The sequence below is a fragment of the Bos indicus genome, chromosome 16, assembly GCF_029378745.1.
Source record: "Bos indicus isolate NIAB-ARS_2022 breed Sahiwal x Tharparkar chromosome 16, NIAB-ARS_B.indTharparkar_mat_pri_1.0, whole genome shotgun sequence".
Classification (NCBI taxonomy): domain Eukaryota; kingdom Metazoa; phylum Chordata; class Mammalia; order Artiodactyla; family Bovidae; genus Bos; species Bos indicus.
In genome coordinates, this window is record NC_091775.1 from 81,348,737 (window position 1) to 81,372,331 (window position 23,595).

Sequence of the window (23,595 nt, forward strand, 5' to 3'; positions counted from 1 at the left end):
CCCCCCTCCCCTCCTCCCCACCGAGCTCCCTGAGGCCCAGCGTCCCGGCCACAGACCTTGATGTCCTGGCCGCTCTCCTCCAGGGTCAGGGCGCCCATTTCTCGACTTCTCACCTTGAACCTCCAGTCCTTCTAAGCAGGCAGCCCTGCCCTTCCTACCCGGAAGCTAGTTCTCTTTGGCCAAAGAGATGGACACGAAGGGGGAGTCAGAGGGTAAGTTCTCGTCAGGACCACTGGCCTCCGGGAGGTCTTTTCCACTCCCTGCCGAGTGGATGCAGCCCCTGAATGCACTTCCTCGTCAACAGAAGGGAAACATTATCTGTGCACCTGCCGTAAAGGTGAACGGGAAACAGGAAGGGCCTGCACGTCAAGGGCTCCAGGGAGCGCAGCGGGAGAGGCCGGGGCCGGGCTGGCAGCCCCGCTGGGAACCTGCCCCTCCAGCTTCCCACTGGGGGCAAGGTGGGCGGGAGGCACACCTGATGACACTGAGCCTGAGGCTCCCGCAGCAGCCCTGGGGCCCTTCCCTGAGAACTAGTCAGCTGCACTAGTAGCCCACCCCTGCTGTGAGACCACCGCCTTAAGGAACACTGCGCAGCTATTCAACACGGGCTCTGGTACGGGCACGACCAGAAAAGGGGGTGCAGGGCCACTGGCTCCCTCCCAGAAACTGAGCACGTAGCTCCGTCTCTAGGAGGCCCTTCCCAGAGGCTCAGCTGCACAGTCCGCGGGGCTGCACCCGGCCCCAGCCCCTCACCTCGCTGCTCCTCTGAGAGCGACAGGAGGCAGTGCCAACATCAGAGAGCATGCAGACTGCACTCGTTTGTAAAGATCACTTTACTCTCCTAGAAAAATACACATTGCAAATGTGAGGGCCACAACGTCCCCACCTTAGAGGATTCCTGAGGGAGAGGGACAGCCTCAGTATCAGGCTGTGTGTGGGGCGTGTGTGCAAGAGGCATGTTAAATATGGTGGGGGCAAGTGGACTTTTAAAAAAATTTGTTTTTCCATTTTTTTTTTTTTCTAAAAAAGGAAAACCAAATTGCCATCTGTCTGGCTAACCTCGTGTGCGTGCATGTACGAGGAACAGCATCAGGGAGGGGCTGTCATGCAATGAGGCAAAACCAAGACGGCCTTCTTGGACGGGGACTCTCAGGGTTGCAGGAGGAACAGGGTCCCTGGGGGGCTCCCCTCGGCCCCGAGACAAGTGCATCAGCGGGTGAGGGCAGAAAGCCCACTTCTCTGCGAGGGGAGCTGGAGCGGAACACATCAGACAGACTATGAGACACCAGGTCCGTCCTAGAAGACGAACGGTCGTGACTTCCTGTGCTCCAGGTGGGGGCCCACAACCAGGAACGCGATCGTGCCAGGCAGTGTGCTCTGGCCTGGCCGGCAGAGGCCTGGAGCGCAGAGGGGCTCAAGTGGGAGGAGCCAGTGCTCCAGCGCACGCTCCGAGAGGCACAGGCCACCAGGCCTCGACCGTCAGCGTAGCCTGAGGCCGCTACTGCAGGCCGAGAAGAGAGAGTCCCAAGGCCAGGAAGGGCTGCACGCCGGGCATGGTGGGCGGGGTTCCCCTCAGATGCCGATGGTCTGCAGCACCCGCCTCTCACTGTCGCTGAGGTGGCCCGAAAACATCACATAGCAGGGCTGCTGGGCGAACTGGCAGAGGAAGTCTGTGAGGTAAGCCTAGAGGGCGGGAAGGGAACGCCTGAGGGCTGCAGCCAGGGGGGGCCGGGCTCTGGCCTTCAGACGAGAGCCCACACCCCAGGGTCCAGTCTCTGGCGAGGTTCAATCCAGAGGCGGAGTGCCACAGGCACTTCCCAGGACCACGCCTCACATACTACCCTGAGAACGTGCCACTCTGAGGACTCTGACCATACAGCTGCAGGAAGCTGGGTTCTAGCACTGAGTGAACCTGAGGAGGGAGGGAGAGGGGAGGGGGCACCTGGGTGGGGAGGGGCATGGGGGGGAGGGAGAGGAGGGGGCACAGGGGGGAACACAGGCACCGGGGTGGGGAGGGGCACCGGGGGCGAGCACAGGCACTTCGGGGAGAAGGGCACCAGGGGGAGGAGGGGGCACCAGGGGGAGCACGGACACGGGGGGGAGGAAGGGGAGGAGGGGGCACCAGTGGGGGGACACCGGGGGGGAGGAAGAGGAGGAGGGGAGCACCGGGGTGGGGAGCAGGGGCACCGGGGGTAGGTGGGAGCACCGGGGTTGGGAGCACAGGCACTGGGCGGGGGGGGGGAGGAGCAGGGGTACTTGGGGAGGAGAGGAGCACTGGGGTGGGGAGCACAGGCACCGGGGGGGAGCACCAACACTGTGGGGAGGAAGAGGAGGAGGGAGCAGCGGGGTGGGGAGCAGGGGCACCGGGGGAGGGGGTGGGGGGGTGGAGCGGGGAGCACAGACACTGGGGTGGGGAGCACGGGCACCGGGGTGGGAGCACGGGCACTGGGGCGAGCACGGGCACCGGGAGCCCCTCACTCACAGGGCACCGTACCTGCAGGTCGAGCTGATAGAGCGGGTCTGTCAGGGCGTCGGGGTCGTCCTCCTCGTCGTCCTCGTAGTAGTCCTCCTCTGCAGACACACGCGGGGGCGGGATGGGAAGTGTCACCCACGAGGCTGTGCTCAAGGGGCACAAAAACCCAGGTGCCGCCCTTTGAGGACACCCCCACCTCCTGGCCCCGTGTGTGTACGGCTGTTATCCGCACTCACCATATTTACTCGTGGCAAGAATGTCGGACAAGAGCTGGCCAGCCAGGCCGTCCTCCTCCTCCTCATCCTCCTCGTCCTGGTCCTCCCACATGTCGTTGGCGTCGTCTGCTTGGAGATGAGAAGCAGCTGGCACGCGCCTCCCCTCCCACCAGACTGGCCAGGACGGAAGGCCCCGAGGGTCCCTGCACCACGCCCCTAGTCCCAGGGAGAACCAGGGGTGAGCAGACCCTCCCGGCAGTCTGCCTGAGAGCCGACTGTGCTGGGGGGCGGGAACAGGCTGAGAAGCCCCCAAGAGAAGCCAGCCGGGAAGGGTGGCCTCACGTCAGGCAGCTCCTGGGAGCCAGCCCCACGTGGGCCTGCAAGGCGAGCCCCAGAGCAGTGGGTAGGGAGCGTGCGGGGACGCAGGGCACCTTGGTTCCACTCGGCGGGGGCAGCCTGGCGGGCGGCATTGGCCTCCATGACGCTGGACAGCTCGTTGATGATGAGCTTCAGGATCTTGACCAGCAGAGGGATGTTGGTCCAGCGCTCGGGGTCTGGGGAGAAGAGAGGAGGCTGCCCTGGGCTGCTCCCGCACAGCACTGCACCCAGCACTCCACCCCCAGCCACACACGGCCCCGAGTGCGTGTGTGCAGAGTGCTCAGGCGTGTCCGACTCTGTGACCCCGTGGACAGTGGCCCCACCATGCCCCTCTGTCCATTGGACTCTCCAGGCGAGAATACTGGACTGGGTAGCCATACCCTCCTTCACGGGATCGTCCCGATACGGGGACGGAACCTGGGTCTCCTGCACTGCAGGCAGGTTCTTTACCACCTGAGCCGCCAGGAAGCCCCCCAGTCATGAGGCTCAACGTTAAGATAACTTCATTGTACTCTACATCAGTTTAGAGGTCAGGAGAGATGAGAGCCTTCAGGGGCTAAAGGGGACGAGCTGTGTCTGTGAGAAAGCTGGGACACAGGGGCCTGAGCAGGTCAGAGCGCCGCAGGCCCCAGAGACGCAGCCTCAGGGACAGCGTGGGGAGTATGAACCTGCAGTTGGATGGCAGCCGTGACAGACATGGACGCAGGGTCCCGGGCCCAGAGCGGGCTGGCCACCAGACATCCTGTCCACTTGCAGCCACAAGAGGACCACACACGCTGTGCCCCTGCTGCGCCGGAGGAACCCATCTCTGACGCCCCTTCTGAATGCCCCCCAGGTGTCCTAGTCCAGCGGGGGTGGGGCACGGCGTCACGCACTCTTGGCCGACTTGGAGCGGGTGCGGACGCCCTCGTCGGGGCTGTGGAGCTCCTCGCCCTTCACGCGGATGTCCTGCAACCGCCGGTCGTCGGCGGTGATGCCGTGCTGCAGCAGCTTACACAGTGCCACGGAGCTGCAGGGAGAGAGCGCTGTGAGCCGGCCTCCCCAGGGACGCACCCGACCGCGACTGGGTGGGAATGCGCCTCCGGGCGGGCTGGGGGAATGCCAGAGTCCGACTGAGAGGGGCTCCTGTTCCTAAGGGCGGGTGGGTGAGAACAGCTCTTGAGCAAAGCCACATGGACGTCCACCCTGGAAGGCGTGGGGGGCGGTGAGAACAGGGGATAAAGTCCAGGGTAAATTGTTAGAAACCTGGCTTTAAAAACAAGAGGAAGCCAGCAGCAGCCCTCAGGCGGGGCCGGGGAAGGGCTCTTGCCAGGGAAGATCCCGTTTTCTGGAAATTTCAAGATGGCAGCTACTCGCAGCTACAGTTCAGCAAGAAGGAAGAGGGGCCGGGAGCGTGGTGGGCAGTGGGGCCGGGGGGAGCACGAGGCCCACCTGACTTTGCCCTCGTACTGCCCGTAGAAGAGGTGCTGCCGGCTGGTCCACTCGGCCATCACGAACTCCAGGGCGGGCTTGCCGGTGGGTCCGGGGAGGCTGCACAGGAACTCCAGCAGGGGCTCCAACTGCGTGTGCACCAGGTGTGCGAACACCATGATGAGGGACTAGGGGACAGGGGACAGCGGCTCAGGGACCCGGCACACAGGCCCAGGGCCCCCCGCGGACGCCCCCGCACCTGCATGACGCTGAGCGTCTCGGCCTGCTGCATCTTGCTGAGGACAGCGCGCAGGATCTGGTCCAGGCTCTCGCCCAGCTCCCGGCCCGCCCGGGCGATAAGTGTGGACACCAGGCGGCCCACGAAGGCGGCGGTGAACTCAGAGGTGCGGGGGTCCAGCAGCTGGCTCACCACCTGCATGACGTACCACAGCCCGCTGTGGCCCTGCTCGTCGCGCCACTGCGCCACCTGCTCCAGCGTCACCGACACATAGGCCCGCAGGCACTCGCCTCCGTTCTGCAGACACGGGCAGCCTGTCAGCGCCGGGCTCCAGACCCATACGCACACACCCTCCTCCCAGCCCCTCGTGGGAGCCCAGACACAGATCTCTCATTAGAGGAGGAGCTTCAGCTGCCAGGCTCCACCTCTGGTCCTGGGGAACGCAGCTGAGCTGCAGCTGAGACGGGCCCAGGTCTGGGGACAGAGCAGACCACTGCCTCGAGCCTCCCCAGGTCATCCCTCTGCTGACTCTACTGACGGAAGAGGGCTTCTCGGGGCCCGAGCCTACACGGCTGGGATCTCTTCTGCTGCTCGGACCCCACGCCTTTGAGAAGTCGGAACCTTCCCGGTCCTCCGGACAAGCACAGATGGCAGGGGTTTCTTTCTCCAAGGCAGGAAACGTCTCAGCCTGCTGCTCGTGCGCCACGGCTCAGACACCCACGTGGAGGTACCTGCATGGTGGCGTTGTCGTCCGTGTGCAGGGTGCACTGGGCCACAGCGGGGAAGGCCTGGCAGATGAGCAGCTGGGAGAGAGGGGGCTTTGTGCTCCGCACCACCGTGGTCAGGATGTCGATGGCCGTCTGCAGGAGACAAGTCAGGCTGCCTCAGGGGCGGGAAGGGAGGGAGGGGCCCACGGGCCTGCCCGCCCACCCACCCAGAGACACTCAGGCCCTAGTGAGAGGCCCCACCGTTCTGCGCCCAGGGACACCCCTGCCCCGAGAACACATCACGGCTGGTCAGGGGTGGCGTAGGGCCATAAGGACGAGGACGCACCGCACACAGCCCCGCGGGGATCTTGTCCGCGGGCGCCTGCATGATGCTGACCAGGGTGGGGATCAGCCGTGTCTGCATGGGGCCCTGGCAGGCCTCGATCTGGGACAGCTCCTTGAAGACATCCTGAGACAGGGAGGCCACCACAGGGTCTGGGGAGACAAGACACGAGCGCTCTGTCCACGCTGCCTGCCACTGGCCCACACCCAAGCCGCCAGCTTTTGCCTGACCTTTCACCTGGACCTGGGGCCCGGGGCAGCCGCTGGGGCCTGGGAGGCAGCATGTGTGTGAGCTGACAGAGTTGGGGACAAGTCAGCAACAGCTGCTCTGAAAACAGAACCTGCCTCTTTCCCTGGGACAAATCTCTAATGCCTATATTCCTGTGAAACATGGATTCATTATGAGCCCAAATGCTTAGAAAAGCAGCCCCCACTGACAGCTTGTTAAGAAGACACCACCGCCTCAGAACTGCCTCACACTGATTTTTCCGGGTCCCACATGTTGAGTAGGACTGCATGTCATCTCCTGGGGGTGCTCCCAAAGCCACTCGAGGCAAAAGAGAAGACCTTCAAACAGCAGAGCCTTGTGAAGAAACGGAACTTTAGCTAAACCTGCTTCACCTACCTAAGAAAAACAGAAACACCCTCCAAGGGGCACTCAATGTGCCGGGCGCTAAGATGCACTGTCTGTAGCAGACGAGAACTGCAGCCCACTCGGGGGTGCACGGCCACGGCAGCAAACAAGCAGCAACATAGCCCCTGGGGGAGGCCGCGTGGCGGGCAGGGAGCGTGCAGGGTGGAGTCCTCCTTAGGGCACGCTCTTGTCACACAACGAATCAAGTAAAACACCCACTCCTGCTCAGTTGTTTAAGTTACGTCCAGCTGTCAGTGACTCCACAGACCATGGCCTAAAACGTCCAGTTGACCTCACATTAGTACCACCCCGCTTCCAAGCGTCAATATGCATTCTTCAGGTATACATGTCCTCAATGTTTTTTCTGATAATAAAACCAAAATCTGGGATTCTATTCTACGAGTTTTGGAAAACAATCTATTTACTTACTACAAGGTGAGCACCTCCCTATGGCTTTATTTCTTTGAGACTGGATTATTAATGGCTGCACAGCATTCCATTTTATGGATGTAATTAATCTCTAATTATTTCCAAAGACTTGCTACTACAGAAAACACACTATGAACACCTGATCCTAGACCTCTGTCTGCCTCCTCTTCTTCAGCTCCCCTCTAATCCTAGTTCTAGGCCTCTTCTTTCAGAAAGCTTTTGATTTTGCTGCTCAGCCTCCCACCTCACTGCTGGCTCTTTTCTCCAGCTCCTAAAGACAGCAAGTCACAGGCGCAGGCTCTCTGCTGTCTGCATCTACACACAAGCAGCCTCTTGCTAACTCACGGTCCCCTCTGCCCTAACACACAGCCCACGAGACTCGGGGGCATCCGCGCGGCCCCGCCCCGCGTACCGTTGCTGTACTTCAGGAAGATGGCGATGGTGAAGGGGCAGATTTTGCTCTCCATGCTCGCTGTGAACTCAGGGTCCACCGTGCACACGATGCACAGGGTCTCCATCACCAGGTTGAGGACCTCGGAGCTGAACTGGGCTGCGAGGTGGATCAGGCCGTCCAGGATGCTGGGGAGGAAGGGCTGCAGCACAGCTGTGCTCTCCGAGACTTTCAGCTGGTCACAGTAGCTGGGGAGCGAGACAAGCAGATGCTCACCAGCAGGTCCGCTCTGGGCTCCCCAGTCAGTGTGACCTCTTACAGAGTTCATGAAGCTACTTCTAGAGTTCACTAGACTTTTACATCTTTGTGTAGCTTTTTTTTTTTCTTTTAGAATTTTCAGCACCACCATTTCTATGTTTTCTAAGGTATTTCTGCTTTGGTCTTCACGATTTCCTTTAAAATTTCTTTCATCCCATTTTGTTATGAAATCCCAGTCATAGCTATATCCAGATCATTAAGATATTAAGTCAAATGCATTATGCTTCCTCGGACTACAGTTTTAGGCACATTCCTCAGATAGATAGATATAAAGATATAATATGTACTTTTTTGTTATTTTCCAGTTAGTGTTTTTAAATCTCTTCCAATACAACGGTTATTCATTAATAGTAGACTATTCTTTTACTTTCAAGTTACGAAAATTTTGTACTTTTTGGCAGTTTTTGCATCCTAAAATTAGATCAATTTATAGAAACATTTTACTCATACTTACAAATTTGGTGTACTATTTGTGGGGTTTAGATGTTTGTTTTAAAACAGAAAGACTCACAGACTTTGAACCCATGGTGACAGGGGCAGAAGGTGGAGAAGAGGGATAGTGGGAGTTTGGGATGGACATGCACCCACTGCTGTACTGAAAACAGATGACCAACAAGGACCTGCTGTGTAGCACAGGAAACTCTGCTCAGCACTGTAATCATCTAGATGGCAGAAGAGTTTAAGAACAGACACGTGTACGACTGAATCTCTGCGCTGACCCCTGACACTAACACAGCACTGTTAGTCAACTACACTCCAACATAAAAATTTTTTTAAAATTTACCTTAAAAAAAACATTACACATACTTCTACCTCAGTTCAGTTCAGTCGCTCAGTCGTGTCTGACTCTTTGCGACCCCATGAATCGCAGCACGCCAGGCCTCCCTGTCCATCACCAACACCTGGAGTTCACTCAGACTCATGTCCATCAAGTCGGTGATGCCATCCAGCCATCTCATCCTCTGTCATCCCCTTCTCCTCCTGCCCCTAATCCCTCAGCATCAGGGTCTTTTCCAACGAGTCAACTCTTTGCATGAGGTGGCCAAAGTATTGGAGTTTCAGCTTCAGCATCAGTCCTTCCAATGAACACCCAGGACTGATCTCCTTTAGAATGGACTCGTTGGATCTCCTTTCAGTCCAAGGGACTCTCAAGAGTCTTCTCCAACACCACAATTCAAAAGCATCAATTCTTCAGCGCTCAGCTTTCTTCACAGTCCAACTCTCATATCCATACATGACTACTAGAAAAACCATAGTCTTGACTAGACAGACCTTTGTTGGCAAAGTAATATCTCTGCTTTTCAATATGCTATCTAGATTGGTCATAACTTTCCTTCCAAGGAGTAAGCGTCTTTTAATTTCATGGCTGCAGTCACCATCTGCCGTGATTTTGGAGCCCCCAAAAATAAAGTCTGACACTGTTTCCACTGTTTCCCCATCTATTTCCCATGAATTGATGGGACCGGATGCCATGATCTTCGTTTTCTGAATGTTGAGCTTTAAGCCAACTTTTTCACTCTCCTCTTTCACCTTCATCAAGAGGCTTTTGAGCTCCTCTTCACCTTCTGCCATAAGGGTGGTGTCATCTGCATATCTGAGGTTATTGATATTTCTCCCGGCAATCTTGATTCCAGCTTGTGCTTCTTCCAGCCCAACGTTTCTCATGATGTACTCTGCATAGAAGTTGAATAAGCAGGGTGACAATATACAGCCCTGATGTACTCCTTTTCCTATTTGGAACCAGTCTGTTGTTCCATGTCCTGTTCTAACTGTTGCTTCCTGACCTGCAAACAGGTTTCTCAAGAGGCAGGTCAGGTGGTCTGGTATTTCCATCCCTTTCAGAATTTTCCACAGTTTATTGTGATCCACACAGTCAAAGGCTTTGGCATAGTCAATAAAGCAGAAATAGATGTTTTTCTGTAACTCTCATCCTTTTTCCACAATTCAGTGGATGTTGGCAATTTGATCTCTGGTTCCTCTGCCTCTTCTAAAACCAGCTTGAACATCTGGAAATTCGCACTTCACGTATTGCTGAAGCCTGGCTTGGAGAATTTTGAGCATTATTTTACTAGCGTGTGAGATGAGTGCAACTGTGTGGTAGTTTGAGCATTCTTTGGCATTGCCTTTCTTTGCGATTGGAATGAAAACTGACCTTTTCCAGTCCTGTGACCACTGCTGAGTTTTCCAAATTTGCTGGCATATTGAGTGCAGCACTTTCACAGCATCATCTTTCAGGATTTGAAATAGCTCAACTGGAATGCCATCACCTCCACTAGCTTTGTTCGTAGTGATGCTTTCTAAGGCCCACTTGACTTCACATTCCAGGATGTCTGGCTCGAGGTGAGTGATCACACCATCGTGATTATCTTAGTCGTGAAGCTCTTTTTTGTACAGTTCTTCTGTGTATTCTTGCCACATTAACCTCTTAAATCAATAAACATTTACCAGATGCTGCTCACCATGTCCAATGGGATACATTATAAAAATACATCATCCAAGTCTTTATTTCTGTTATCTATGGAATGGTAACAAGTCAATAACAACACTGTTTCTGTACGTTAACAGAACCTGGTGCAGAGACAAGGCCCTCCCCAGGTTCTCAATGAGTGGTTTCTCTTGGTGTAATTTTTAGATGTCTCGTAACATCTGTGTCAGCCGCTGGGTTCAGAGGTCATGGTGACCAGTATACCTGTGGGCTTGGACCTCAGGTCTGACCACTCCCTGTTCCTGGCTCACAGCTCCTTGATGCTCAAGGCCACTGTGCTCTGCACCACCCCTCCTGAAGAGTGGGCTGGGCAGACACTTGCGCTGGGACTGACTGGGCCCACTCCTCCCAAGGCGGCCACACTCTAATAAGTGTCAGCACAGCCTGGCAGGTCAGAGGGGCCGCCCTGTGTGCTCAGACCATATGGGATCTTCTACGCCATGCTGAAGAGGTTAAGCTTTACTCTGGAAGTCAGTGTGTCTCAAAGTTTTTTTTCTTTCACAAACCACTTCTGACATCTAATTTCTTCTTTCCCCTAGAGTCTTCAGGGGAACCAACACCCCAGGAAAACGCTGTTTGTGTCCAGTGGCCTCATGGATTGCCTGGCACGCTCCTTCTCCTGGGTACCTTCATCCCAGAGCTTGAAGAGCATAACCAGGGCCAGAGAGTTTCCATTGTAGCAGCAAAAATACAAGTACTCAATTCTAGAAAGAGCAGTTTGAGAGCTGAGATAATAAAGATGGCAGCAGTCTGTGGTTGCAGGCAGCAAAACCCCTCGGGGGCCCCTGCAGGAACTCAGGCAGATGCTGAGCACACACAGGGCAGCTGGAGTGGGAGGGGGGCAGGGGGGGAGGGGGAGAGGAGAGTGGGGAACCGAGCTCCAGAGGCAGGGGATGGTGTCTCTGGAAGAGCTCCGGAGGCAGGGGCTGGTGTCTCTGCGAGGACAGAGCTCTGCTTTGGGTGCAGGACCCACAGGTGTGGGGTCTGCACCTCTATGGTGACAGGGACTGCAGGCAGGGGAGGCCTGCAGGTGGTCGTGAGGAGGCTCAGCAGTGGCTGCTGTTAGTCTTCAGGTCCTCACGCCTGTCCTGGTACAGACAGGAGCACACACGTGAACCTGGAGCTGTGGAGAAAGGTCGGCACACATGTGACTAGAGAAATGTGGCCCACGTGTAAGGATCTGTCACCAGTATCCCGCACAGGAGCGCTCTGAGGCAGTGTGCACTACGATGGACAGGAGGCGGGGCAGGCTCAGGGATGCGCTGAGGACAAGCTGGGCTGAGACTGGCTGCAGAACTGAAGAGGGCAGGGCCACACGTGAACCCTGGCTGAGGACAGGCACGGCGAGGACCCTGCCCTCACAGGAGCTCGCCCCCCGGGGTCCGCTCTTCCACACGTGACGCACAGCTCTGTAAACGTGGGCCGTGCCGTTTCTCTGCTCTGCGTGTTCATGGCTTCCGTCAGTTCTCCCGGGACAGCGGCTACACCTTTCAAGAAAGCCCTGCCTGTGTAGTCAGAGAACTGAAAGTTATTTAAAAATTAAAAAAAAAAAAAAAAAGCTTTCTTCACGTATTTTTTTCTGATTATAAAAGCAGGATAAAATGTCAGCTCCTCTCAGCGTTACTGCGGCGTACTCCATCCACGACACGGTGAGCACGAGCGCTGTGGCACCCGGATGCGTGTCCACACCGCACAGGTTTCCCCTCATCCACTTTCTCACCACGTCCGTCCCCTCAGGCTCCCCTGCTGCTGGGAACGTGCGGTCTCCACTCTCCGTTACACACAGTGCAGGCGCCGAGTCGCGCTCCATGCTGGAGCCTCAGGCCTGACTCATCCTGGGACGACAGCGAGCTCCCTTCCCCCTTCCCTGCCCGCACCCTGACCCCGGCCTTCTGCTCTCCTTCACAGCAAGTCTGGCCTTTCCAGAAGCCTCCAGAGGGAGGTGTGTGGCTCAGCTCAGTCAGCACAGTGCCCTCGAGGTCCACCCGGCTGCTGCAGACGGCAGGCTTCCCTTGCACAGCTGAGTTCCGTCCACTGGACACACATCACCTTTGCCCACTCCCCGCCGATGCCCTCAAGCAGCTGCCACAGCCCGGCTACGTGAACAGCACAGCAAGGAGAGCGAGCACAGGCGTCGGTTCAAGATTGTGTTTCATTTCCTCTGGTTGGATCAAATGGTAGCTCTATTTTTTAATTTTTTTAAGACCCTCCATACTCTTCTCCACAGTGGTTGCACCAATTTACACTCCCACCAACAGTACAAAACTGTTCCTTTCTCTCCACTCCCTCGTTAATCTTGTTATCTTTTTTAAAAATATTAACTAGCTTGCTTATTTCTGGCTCTGCTGGGCCTTCACTGCAGTGTGTGGGCTCTCTTTAGCTATGGAGCGTGGGCTCAGCAGTTCTGGCACACAAGCTGAGTTGTCCCGCAGCACATGCAATCTTCTCGGACCAGGAATCAAATCCGTGTCCCCCTGTCCTGGCAAGTGGATTCTTATCCACTGAACCACCAGGGAAGTCCTCTTCTTGTCTTTTTGACACTAGCCATGCTGACAAGTTTGACATGAGAGCTCACTGTGGTTTTGATTTGCATTTTCCTGGGACCTAGTGGTGTTGAGCACCCTGTCACGTACCTATTGGCCACCTGTGTGTCTTCTCTAGGAAAAAACGTCTTTTCCAACCCTCTGCCATTTATTTTTTACCAGATTGTTTATTTGCTATTGAGCTGTATGAGCCTGTTAAATATTTTGCATATTAACCCCTTATCAGATAAATGGTTTGCAAATATTTTCTTTCACTCGGTGGCTGCTGCCTCCTTCGGCTCCCGGCTTCCTGTGCTTTTAGTCTGATGTGGTCCCACTCGTTCATTTTCCCGGCTTCCTGTGCTTTTAGTCTGATGTGGTCCCACTCATTCATGTTTGCTTTTGTTGCCTCTGCTCTTGGTGTCAAATGTAAGAAGTCACTGCCAAGACCAGTGTCAGAGAATTTAATTTTTAGGTTTTCTAAGAGTCTCGTGATTTAGGTCTTAGTTCAAGTCTTCATTTCGAGCTGACTTCAGTATATGGTGTAAGACTATTGTTGTTCAGTCACTAAGTCGTGTCCGACTCTTTGCGACCCCATGGACTGCAGCATCCCAGGCTTCCCTGTCCTTCACTATCCCCCAGAGTTTGTTCAAACTCATGCCCATTGAGTCAGTGATGCTATCCAACTCTCATCCTCTGTTGTTCCATTCTCCTCCTGCCCTCAGTCCTTCCCAGCATCAGGGTCTTTTCCACTGAGTCGGCTCTTCCCAGCAGGTGGCCAAAATAGTGGAGCTTCAGCATCAGTCCTTCCAGTGAATATTCAGGACTGATTTCCTTTAGCATTGACTGGTTGGATCTCCTTGCAGTCCAAGGGACTCTCAAGAGTCTTCTCCAACACCACAGTTCAAAAGCATCAATTCTTTGGCGCTCAGCCTTCTTTATGGTCCAGCTCTCACATCCATACATGACCACTGGAAATGGCCTTGACTAGACGGACCTCTGTTGGCAAAGTGATGTCTCTGCTTTTGAATATGCTGTCTAAGTCTGTCATAGCTTCTCTTTCAAGGAGCAAGCGTCTTTTAATTTCATGGCTGCAGTCACTGTCCACAGTGATCCTGAAGCCCAAGAAAATCACTGTTTCCATTTCCCCCCCATCTACTTGCCATGAAGTAATGGGACTGGATGCCATGACTTTAAGTACGCTTTTTGAATGCTGAGTTTTAAGCCAGCTTTTTCACTCTCCTCTTTCACCTTCATCAAGAGGCTCTTTAGTTCCTCTTCACTTTCTGCCATTAGGGCGGTATCATCTGCATATCTGAGGTTACTGATATTTCTCTCAGCAGTCTTGATTCCAGTTTGTGATTCATCCAGCCTGGCATTTCGCATGATGTACTCTGCATATAAGTTAAATAAGCAGTGTGTAAGATAAGAGTCCAGATTTTCAAATACCATTTACTGCAGAGCCTGTCCTCCCCCCGTGTGTGTTCTTGGCTCCTCTGTCATAAAGTAATTGGCCTCAGAAGTGCAGGTGTACAGCTGGGCTCTCTATTCTGCTCCATGATCTTTGTGTCTGTTTTTAATGCCAATACCATCCTATTTTGATTACTATCACTTTGTAATACAGTTTAAAATCAAGAACTGTGATACCATACAAATTCTGGAATTGTTTGTTCTATTTATGTAAAAAATGTCATTGGAATTTTGAGCGGGACTACACTGAATCTGTAGATTGCTTTCGGTAGTTTGGACATTTAAATAGTGTTCATTATTTCCATCTACGAACATGAAATATCTATTAGTTTGTGTCTTCAGTTTCTTTCCTTGATGTCTTATAGCTTTATGTGTATAGATCTTTCATCTTGGTGACTTATGTTTATTCTTAGATACTTTATTGTTTTTGATGCAACTATTTTTTAAATTTCTCTTTCTGATAGCTCATTATTCTTTTCTAACTGCTCTGCTCAGGAATTCAGTACTATGTTGAGAAGGAGTGGTCACAGTGGGTACCCTTACCTTGCTCTTGATCTTAAGAGGAAAAGCTTTCAGCCGTTCACTGCTGAACATATTAGCTGGGGGCGGGGGGGGGGGGGGGGGGGGGCGGCGGTCATATATGGCCTTTATTGTGTTGAGATGTGTTCCTTCTACGTGCTTTGTTGAAAGCTTTTGTCATGAAAGGGTACTGAATTTTGTCAAGTGCTTTTTCTGCATCTATTGAGATATTCACATCTTTTAATTTTTCATTCTGTTAAGTGGGTATTGCATTTATTAGTTAGTTTACGCATGCTGAGCCCTTTGCATCCCAGGGGTCAGCCCCGCTTGATGGCGGTGTGCTGCCCTTCATGGTGCCACTGGGCTGAGTTTGCTGGCGCTGTGCTGAGGGCCACACTCGTCCGGCACACTGGCCTGTCGTTTCTTTTCCTGTAGTGTCCTTGTTATCAGGGTAATGCTGGCCGAGAAAAAGGAGTATGCAAATGTTCCCTTCTCTTCAGCATTTGGAAGGAGTCTGAGAAGGGCTGGCATTTACTTCTCTTTGAACATTTGGTAGAGCTCACCAGTGGAGCCATCTGGTCCTGGGCTTTTCCCGTGGCAGCTTTCTCGTTACTGACTCACGCTCCTCATCAGCTACTGGTCTGTTCAGATTTTCAAATTCTTCTTGTTCAGGTTTGCTAGGCTGTATGTTTCTAAGAATTTATGCATTTCTTCTAGGTTAAGCAGTCTGTTGGCACACACTTGCTCTCCGTGGTCTCTCGCGAGCCTCTGTCTCTCTGTGGTGGCAGTTGTGAAGGCTCCTGCTTCGTTCGTATGAGGGCTCTCTCTCTTCGTTTTAGTCTAGCTATAGCTTGTCAACTGTGTTTAGTTTTTCAAAATACCAACTCTTACTCTCATCAAACTCTTCTAACGTCTCTCTGGCCCCCACTCATCTGTCGCTGCTCTTGCCTTCCTCCTGCTGCCTCTGGGCTTCATCTGTTCTCTTTTGAGCTCCTGAGGAAGGAAGTGAGGTTGTTTGAGATTGTTTTTTCTTTTTTTGCTTTAATGTAAGTGTTCCTTTGTTAGAACCCCTTTTTCTGTACCCTGTAAGTTTTGGTATGTTGTATTTCCATTGTCATGTGTTTCAAGACATGTTTAGATTTCTCTTTTAATTTTTCCTTTGACCCACGGGTTGTTCAGAAAAGTACTGTTTGATTTCCATGTATCTTTGACTTTTTTAGCTTTCCTACTATAACTAATTTCAAAAGTTTCCTCCACATGTGACTGGAAAAGACACTCGATATGATTTTCACCTTAGATTTACCAACGTTGGCGTCACAGCCTGTCCTGGAGCACACCCCATGCAAGCCTGGGAAGGAGGTGCGCTCAGCTGCTGCTGGATGAACTGCTCAGTAGGTCTGCTGGGTCCATCTGGGGGAAAGTGTAGTTTAGGTCCAATGTTCCATTACTGATTTTCTGTTTGGACAAACACCCCCTGTAAAGGGGATGGAGTATAAATCTGCTGTTATTGTACTGCTGTCTGTCTCTCCTTTCAGATATGACTATCTGCTGGGTGTACTTAGGTGCTCTGATGGCAGACGCACACGCATTTGTGACCGTCCTAGTTTCCTGATGAATCAGCCCCCTTATAGTATAATGGGCGGTTTCGTGTTACAGCTTCTGAATTAAAGCCCACTTGCTGATAAAAGCACAGATTCTCACTCTCTTCTGGTTTCCACGTCACGTGGAGCATCTTTTCTCCTCTACTTTCAGCCTGTGTGTCTTAAGACCTGTAGCCTCAACTGGTTCTTTCTTCTAATCCATTCAGCTAATTTGACTTTTAATTGGAGAATTTAGTCCATTTATATTTAAGATAACTTTTGTAAGTGAGCCCAGTTTACTAGCTGCCATTTTACTAACTGTTTGCTGGCTCTCCTGTGGTCCCATTCCCCATTGCCCCTCTGGCTGTCCTCCTCTGTGAATGGTGATCTTCCAAAGAGAAATGCTTTCCTTCTTTTCTCTTTACTGTTTGTGTGTCTATCACAGACTTTGCTTTGTGGTCACCATAAAGCATTGTACAGACATAAAGAAACTCTACTCCTTTACTCCCATCCGTTAATGTCTCTGATATCACAATTTAACCTCTTTTATACTGTGTATTCATTATAATGAGGACTTTCCTGGTGGGTCAGACAGTAAAGCGTCTGCCTACAATGCGGGAGACCTGGGTTCATTTAGCTGGTTATTTGTAATACTTTCATATTTTACCCTTTAGAATCAGGTGGTTAACACCATCATATCACAGTATTAAGAGTATTCTGAATCAATAATATACTTACCTGTAGCAATACATTGTATATTTTCACATTAGTAATATGCATCTTTTCATTTCAGCTTGAAGAATTTCCAGTGTTTCTTGTAAGGCAGGTCTAGCAGTGAAGAACTCCTTCGGCTTTGTCTGTCTTGGAAAGTCTTCATGTAGTCTTCACTTCCGAAGGACAGCTTTGCTAGGTAAAGTGTTCTTGGTTGGCAGCTTTTTCATTCAGCACCTAGAATGTATTATTCCACTGTCTCTTGGCCTGCAAAGTTTCTGCTGAGAAATCTGTTGCTGGCCTTACGGGAGCTTCCTTGTATGAGCAAAAGGTTTTTGCTTCTTAATGCTTTGAAAATTCTGTCTTTGATTTTAGATAGTTTTATTATACCATTTGATTCAAATGGCGTTTATTTGAAACGAATGGATCATTTACTGGATAACCAGAGAAGGCAATGGCAACCCACTCCAGGAAAATCCCATGGGTGGAGGAGCCTGGTAGGCTGCAGTCCATGGGGTCGGGAAGAGTAGAACACGACTGAGCAACTTCACTTTCACTTTTCCCTTTCATGCATTGGAGAAGGAAATGGCAACCCACTCCAGTGTTCTTGCCTGGAGAATCCCAGGGACGGGGGAGCCTGGTGGGCTGCCGTCTATGGGGTCGCACAGAGTCGGACAAGACTGAAACAACTTAGCAGCAGTAGCAGCATTATACTGTGTCTTGAAGATCACCTTGGACTGAAATTTTGGGGTGAAGTATATTAGCTTTATGACTAGGAGGTGCAAGTCTCCTCTCAGATTTGGGAAGTTCTCATGCATTATTTCTTTAAAAAGGCCTCTTCCCTTTCTTCTGGGGCTCCAATCATGCATCTACTATTTCTCCTAAAGGCACCACTGGGTTCACATTTCCTCCTTGGTTTTCATTCTTTATGCTCTGTCATCCTCTGACTGGAAGGCCCCATCTTCTATTTCACAGACCTCTTCTACCTGATTCATTCTGCTACTGATGCTTTCTATGGTATCCTTCAGCTCCAGAATTCATTTGTTATTTTCTTATGATTTCTCTCTCTTGGTTGAATTTCTCATTTTGTCTGTGAGTTGTTTTTCTGATTTCATGAAGTTGTGTTTTTGTGCTTTCCTGCAGTTAATTGAACTGCTTAAAATGATATTTTGAATTCTTTATCAGATGAATCACAGATCTCCACATCTTTGGGGCTGGTTACTGGAGAGCGACTGTGTTTCTTTTCTGATGCCATGCTTTCTTGGTTTTTCAGGTTCCTTCATGTCTTTCATTGCAGTCTTCACATCAGAGGTAGCAGTCAGCTCCTTCAGGCTGTAGTGACCAGCCTCTTACAAGTGCCCGGTCCTGAATTTCTCACCCTGGTGCCGGGCTGGAGCATCCATTGGGCTGTGGACTTCAACAAAGGCTCCCCCATCTGTGGGTAGCTGGGTCAGTCAGTGTTCTCCAGGAGTTCCTGGACCACTCCTCGATCCAGAGCTGGGACAGCCTGTGCTGCTATAACCTGAAACACAGGTTGGTGAGATTCCCCCTGGCTGCTTGGTGTACGGTGATGATGACAGAACCAAGTCAAATGGAACCATAGCCAGGACTGTGGTTGGCAAATCAGCAGACAGGATGTGAGCCTATCTTCTCCAAACAGCTCTCTTGTCCTCAGGCGGCTCTGACTTGGACAGATGCCAAACTGTGGGTGCAGGAGGGATAGGGCGAGGGCCCCTTGTTCAGGCTCCTCTGACAGCCTGCACCCTAGTGCCCTCTGAGGACACACAGTGATGCCCAGCGTCTCAATCTGCTTCAGAAGGTCAGGAGGCAGTGCAGGTGGGTGGAAGAGAAATTGTGTTTTTAGGGTTTCAAGCAATTCTTAGGACTCAACTGAGGCTCTCAGATTTGGACTTGAAAACACCCCTGCAAACGCCAATGCCTCTCTGGTCTGAGGAGGAGCGCAAATAAAGGACCACCTGAGCCATGAGCTGTGAGAAAGGCGCAAAACTGGGGAAACACGCAGTTTCCAGGCCATATGACCTGAGCCATGAGCTGTGAGAAAGGTGCAAAACTGGGGAAACACGCAGTTTCCAGGCCATATGACCTGAGCCATGAGCTGTGAGAAAGGCGCAAAACTGGGGAAACACGCAGTTTCCAGGCCATATGATCCCAAGTTTGGTTTCTAGCACAGATACCATCAGTCAAGCAGGCGGGCTGGGCTCTCAGCCCGCTTCTATGCTATGCTCCACTACCGTGCAGCCCCAGGCAAGTCAGGTCTCTCTCAGAGCCCAGGTTCGGCCCCTCTGTGGGGGAGGGAGCAGTCCAGATGGTCCCAGAACTGGACTGATTTGAAAAGGAAAGAGGAGTAAAAACAGGACACATCTGGGACTCACAGAAGCCCTGTCCTGCCAACATTCATTCTGCAGGAGATCTTCGTCAGAAATTTCCGAGCGACACGGTGAACAGGTAACTGCTGTTTGGGACTTCTACCCTGAGCAACTTTCTCTTAAGACAGGTCTGCTTGCTCTAAGGTGGCGTACTCACCCCCAGATGGCTCTCACTGCGGAGATTCGAACTGATGGGGGTTGTGTCTCATGAAGACCACTAACCGTTGCCTGAAGAAACTGCTGGATCAATTCAGGGGACATAGCAACTGTAAAGCGACTGGCAGCCCAGAGGGCCCGGCCTAGGAGGAAAGGAGACACTGGGGAGGAGAGAGAGCAGTCAGGGGCAGGGCACGGCACACTCCAGCTCCTCGCCCCTCCTCCCAACCCCCACGCCTCGGCATGCCGCAACAGGGAGGCACTGCCTCACACACACACAGCTAATCAACAGGAAAAGGAGGACTGGAAAAGACAAGCAAATGTGTGACCTATGGCACAGAACCTAGAGCAGTCTCCCAGATTCCCAAGGTACATTCTGAACATTCCTAGACTAAAAAGACATCCCAGCCCTAACCCCACCCCAGCTCTCGCCATTCCTCATGCACTGCTAACCAGCTCTCTGGAAGCTTCTCCATGGCCAGGTTTTCCCTACTCTTGGACCAACTGGAATATTACAAATTACATCTCTGTCATTCTCTTATTTAAAATGTCAATAAATTCCACAGCTTACCAAATAAAGTCCCTTGGATCAGTGCCTCTGGCATCACCTCCAATTCCTCTCTGTGCCTCCAGACTCAGGCATGCAGCCCACCCTAGCTGTCATCTTATGTTGCCATTTCTGTGCTTGGCTTTTAAGCCAACACACTCACCTCTCCTTGCATTATCTAACCGATCTCTTGGGCTGAAGTAATCCTAATTGTCTCTGAGCCACTTTAATCTCACGTCATCAGCTTTCTAACATGAACTATATATATATATATATTCAAATATATATACACTGATATTCCAGCCACCAGGATAAGGATTACTATGCCCTGCCTATTATTAAGATGTTTGAGAATAGAGACTATACTTATTTAGCTGTCACAGGGCTTAACCTTGTTACCTGTACAATAAACATTAGTTGATGGGACCTATTCAACAGAACCTACCAAACTGTGCCAGATAATTACATAATAAATTACATAATGGAGAGTAACAATTCTCAAAATACGGTCCTGGAAGTTACAAAAGTGAAACATTTTCGTAGCAAAACTAAGACAACGCTCAACTGTTTCAGTCTCACTCCCTGTGGAGTACACAGTGGTTTTCCAAAGGTTACATGACGTGTCACCAGGGCTCTAACAGCTAATGGGATGTATGCTTGCAATTCTTATGTTCTGAAAGCTTCTCAGTTTTAATTTCTAGTATGTCAAATAATGTCACATGTGACAAAAAAATCTCCTTGGGGTTATTGATAATTTTTAAAGGTGTAAAGGGGTCCCGAGACCAAAGAGTTTGAGAATGGCTCGTATAGAAAAGCTTTGCTATGGCAAATTCTGGAAAAAATATGCTGGTGGGTGTGAGAAACTCCAGCACTGTCATCAACATGTAATCACACTGTGTGCGTCAGGGGCCAGGCGCTGCGGGATGGAGGGTGTGTGACAAGGCTTCCACTCGCACACGTACATTTCAGCAGAAGAGACAGAAACATTCACCAAGCTCAACAGACTGCACACATGGTAACTGCAGAACAAAAAGGAGTCTCCTCAGTGGGTCTGAGATCACGACGCTCAACTGCTTAGTTCTATGACCCGTGACTCAGAATGAGAGAGGACCTAATGACCTCAACAGAGACAGCGGAGAAGATTCTCCAATGGCTTAAGCTACCCAAAGGGCTAACTCAGGACAAGGACACAGGACAGTGCACTGGCATGGCAGGAGCAATGAGGGCCCCACGACTTAGGCTCAGAGAGGAAGCAGAGACTGAGCTGGGGTCTGGCTCTCAGGAGGCCGCTGTCCCGCGGCCACAGCCCTGTGCCCCGAGGAATGGGCTCCATGCAGTCGAGGCTATTCCTTTTAAGGCTAGCAGTGATCACGGACGTGAGAGCAGAACACTTTAATTATCTAGTTAGAACGGTTTTAGAGAGAACAGATAGTTTGAGAAAACTGATGGGAAGCAAACAGAGAGGATGAGCCTGACACAGACTGCCTGAGGGTACAGGGGGCTCTGCATTTACAACTCCTGCCAGAGTGCTCCCTGCACAGCAGCCACACTTGCGTCCTGTTCAGACGCCAAACACCACCCCGGGCAGTGGGCGTGAACCCGGGGGGCAGATGTGGGAGAGTGGTAAGGAATGAGCAGTGAGGCCGCCCCAGACTCAGAGCTGCTGAAATCTGAGTCAAGGTCCCCGGGCAGTGCAGAGTCAAAGGAGCCCCAGCTCCAGGCTGCAGGAAGAATTCCACCCCAAGGTTTACCTAAGTGAACAACAGAGCTGAGACCCCCAGAATCCTGCTGTGCTGAAACACACCTGAGAGGTTGAGGTCTGCAAGGACGACGCCCGTCAGGAAGCCGTGCATGTCGAAGGGGATCCTGCCGCTCTTCACGCTGTCAGTGACGATGGACTTCACCGAGCCCAGGGCCAGCATGCAGGCCTCGTGGACCTTCCACCTGCCAAAGGGACCCCATGGCCAGTCACACAAACCCCCCGCCAGAGACACAAGCACTCGAGGGAAAGGCACTTCAGCAAGCCTGACCCTGAAGGGCACTGAGCTACTCTTCCAATCTAAGCCTATATCTGAAAACAGTATAATTTAACAGTAACAGGTTTTTCTAACTAAAAACAAAGCAAAAGCCCTTCCTTTCCAGGCTTTTTAAAAAGGAATAAAAGCATCGAACCAACTATTTTAAGGAAAAACTGCTCTAGAACAGGTGATTCAGAGCCAGGATGCCTGCCCTCACCCACCGCCCAGAGGGTGGCCCCACGACGTGGCCCGCCGCCCCCTCTCACCAGTGCTCAGCGCCGCTGCTCTTGGTCTGCTCAGCCTCCTGTAAGTGCCGAGCGGCCGCGGCGGCCAATGCAGCCGCGCTCTCATTCTGGAAATCAGAGGCCACAGCCTAGGATGAGAGGAGAGGTGCCAACGAATATTTCTGTGCAAATTAAAAGCATAAACTGCATTGCTGTGCATGTGGCTAACGTGATCAGATACACTCATAATGCAACCCCGAGCTGTATGAAGGTCTCTAAGTTAAAGCAACACCCGTCTCTCTGCAGAGGCTGAGCTCTCTAAAGCTTACAGAATGGATGGCTACATTCTGCAGAGCATCAGGGGTCAATGAGAGACACAGCTGTGGACAGCAATGGACCAGGTATTTATCTCTGGGAGGTCAACTTGGAAAAGCAGAGCTAATCTACTAAGTGACATGCCGTGGCCCTCCTGAGGTGCCTTAGAAACACCAAAGGACAACAGACTGCCCACCAACAACGAAACGGGAATAAGTGTATCACCAGACAGGCAGCAGCTTCTCCACAGACCTCAGGCTAGAGATAGCTCTGTGCTCCGGTCAGAGCCACAGGAGACGGGCAGCCACCGGGACGTTCACCTCGCAGCAATCGAAGCTTTTCAAATCTGCCAGCCTCTAGTCTGTGCTACACACAGACCCTTGCTGAAGACTGAACTAAACCGAAGAGTTCCTGATTCAAACACCCTCTCCCATTAGAACAACACGCCCCGCACAATTCTTTCATCAATATTGGCATGTAAATCAGAACCAGACCAAGGACTTTAGAATTCCTGCGTCTCACACTTCACTTGAGATGCTCTGTGTTAGTTCTCAGTCACCTCTGACTCTTTGCGACCCCATGGACTGTGGCCCACCAGGCTCCTCCGTTCATGGAATTCTCCAGGCAAGAAGACTGGAGTGGGTTGCCATTCCCTTCTCAGGGGATCTTCCTGACCCAGGGATTGAACCCGGGCCTCCTGCGGGGCTGCAGGCAGAGTCTTTACCACCTGAGCTGCTCTGTTACCCACCCCAGTCTGAGGTAAAGCTGTCCAAAACCAGTGCTGAGCAAAGGCTCGAGGGAGGTCTAGAACAAAAAGGAGAAGCCGACGCCGTCGGGACCCCGGTGAGCGGGTGTCGGGGCAGCCCTCTCACCAGCAGCAGGTCCTGGGCCGCGATCCTGACGGTGTAGGAGAAGGTATCGTCGTCCTCGTCTTCCACAAACTGCTGGGGGTTGGCGGTCCACACTTTGATCTGAAAGAACGATGCGGTCAGCTCTGTGAGGCTCCCTCTTCTAGTCCACACACACGGGAAGATTCCAACCTTCTGTTTTTATCTTGAACAGAACGCTACTCTTTCCGATGCAAAGAAGCAAACCCTTTACCAAACCATGCAGCTACGGCCGCTGT

General features: G+C 52.1%; 1 protein-coding gene across 2 annotated transcripts in view; it reads right to left on the reverse strand.

Annotated features, from left to right (window-relative positions):
* Positions 1-815: 815 nt before the first annotated feature.
* The window catches only part of IPO9 (importin 9), a 39,526-nt gene continuing 16,746 nt past the window's right edge, over positions 816-23,595 (reverse strand). Inside the window, exons 11-24 of one of the 2 annotated variants that reach the window (XM_070768811.1) lie at positions 23,342-23,440; positions 22,197-22,303; positions 21,717-21,856; positions 19,367-19,526; positions 7,239-7,465; positions 5,768-5,916; positions 5,446-5,574; positions 4,736-5,011; positions 4,498-4,664; positions 3,942-4,075; positions 3,120-3,242; positions 2,710-2,814; positions 2,495-2,571; positions 816-1,683 (exon numbers count right to left, since the gene is read on the reverse strand). In XM_070768811.1, coding sequence (XP_070624912.1) covers positions 1,573-1,683; positions 2,495-2,571; positions 2,710-2,814; positions 3,120-3,242; positions 3,942-4,075; positions 4,498-4,664; positions 4,736-5,011; positions 5,446-5,574; positions 5,768-5,916; positions 7,239-7,465; positions 19,367-19,526; positions 21,717-21,856; positions 22,197-22,303; positions 23,342-23,440 — 2,004 coding nt within the window. In that variant the 3' untranslated portion in view covers positions 816-1,572. Of the gene's footprint in view, positions 1,684-2,494; positions 2,572-2,709; positions 2,818-3,119; positions 3,243-3,941; positions 4,076-4,497; positions 4,665-4,735; positions 5,012-5,445; positions 5,575-5,767; positions 5,917-7,238; positions 7,466-19,366; positions 19,527-21,716; positions 21,857-22,196; positions 22,304-23,341; positions 23,441-23,595 lie in introns of both variants that reach the window. The other variant, XM_070768812.1, reaches the window with a different exon arrangement.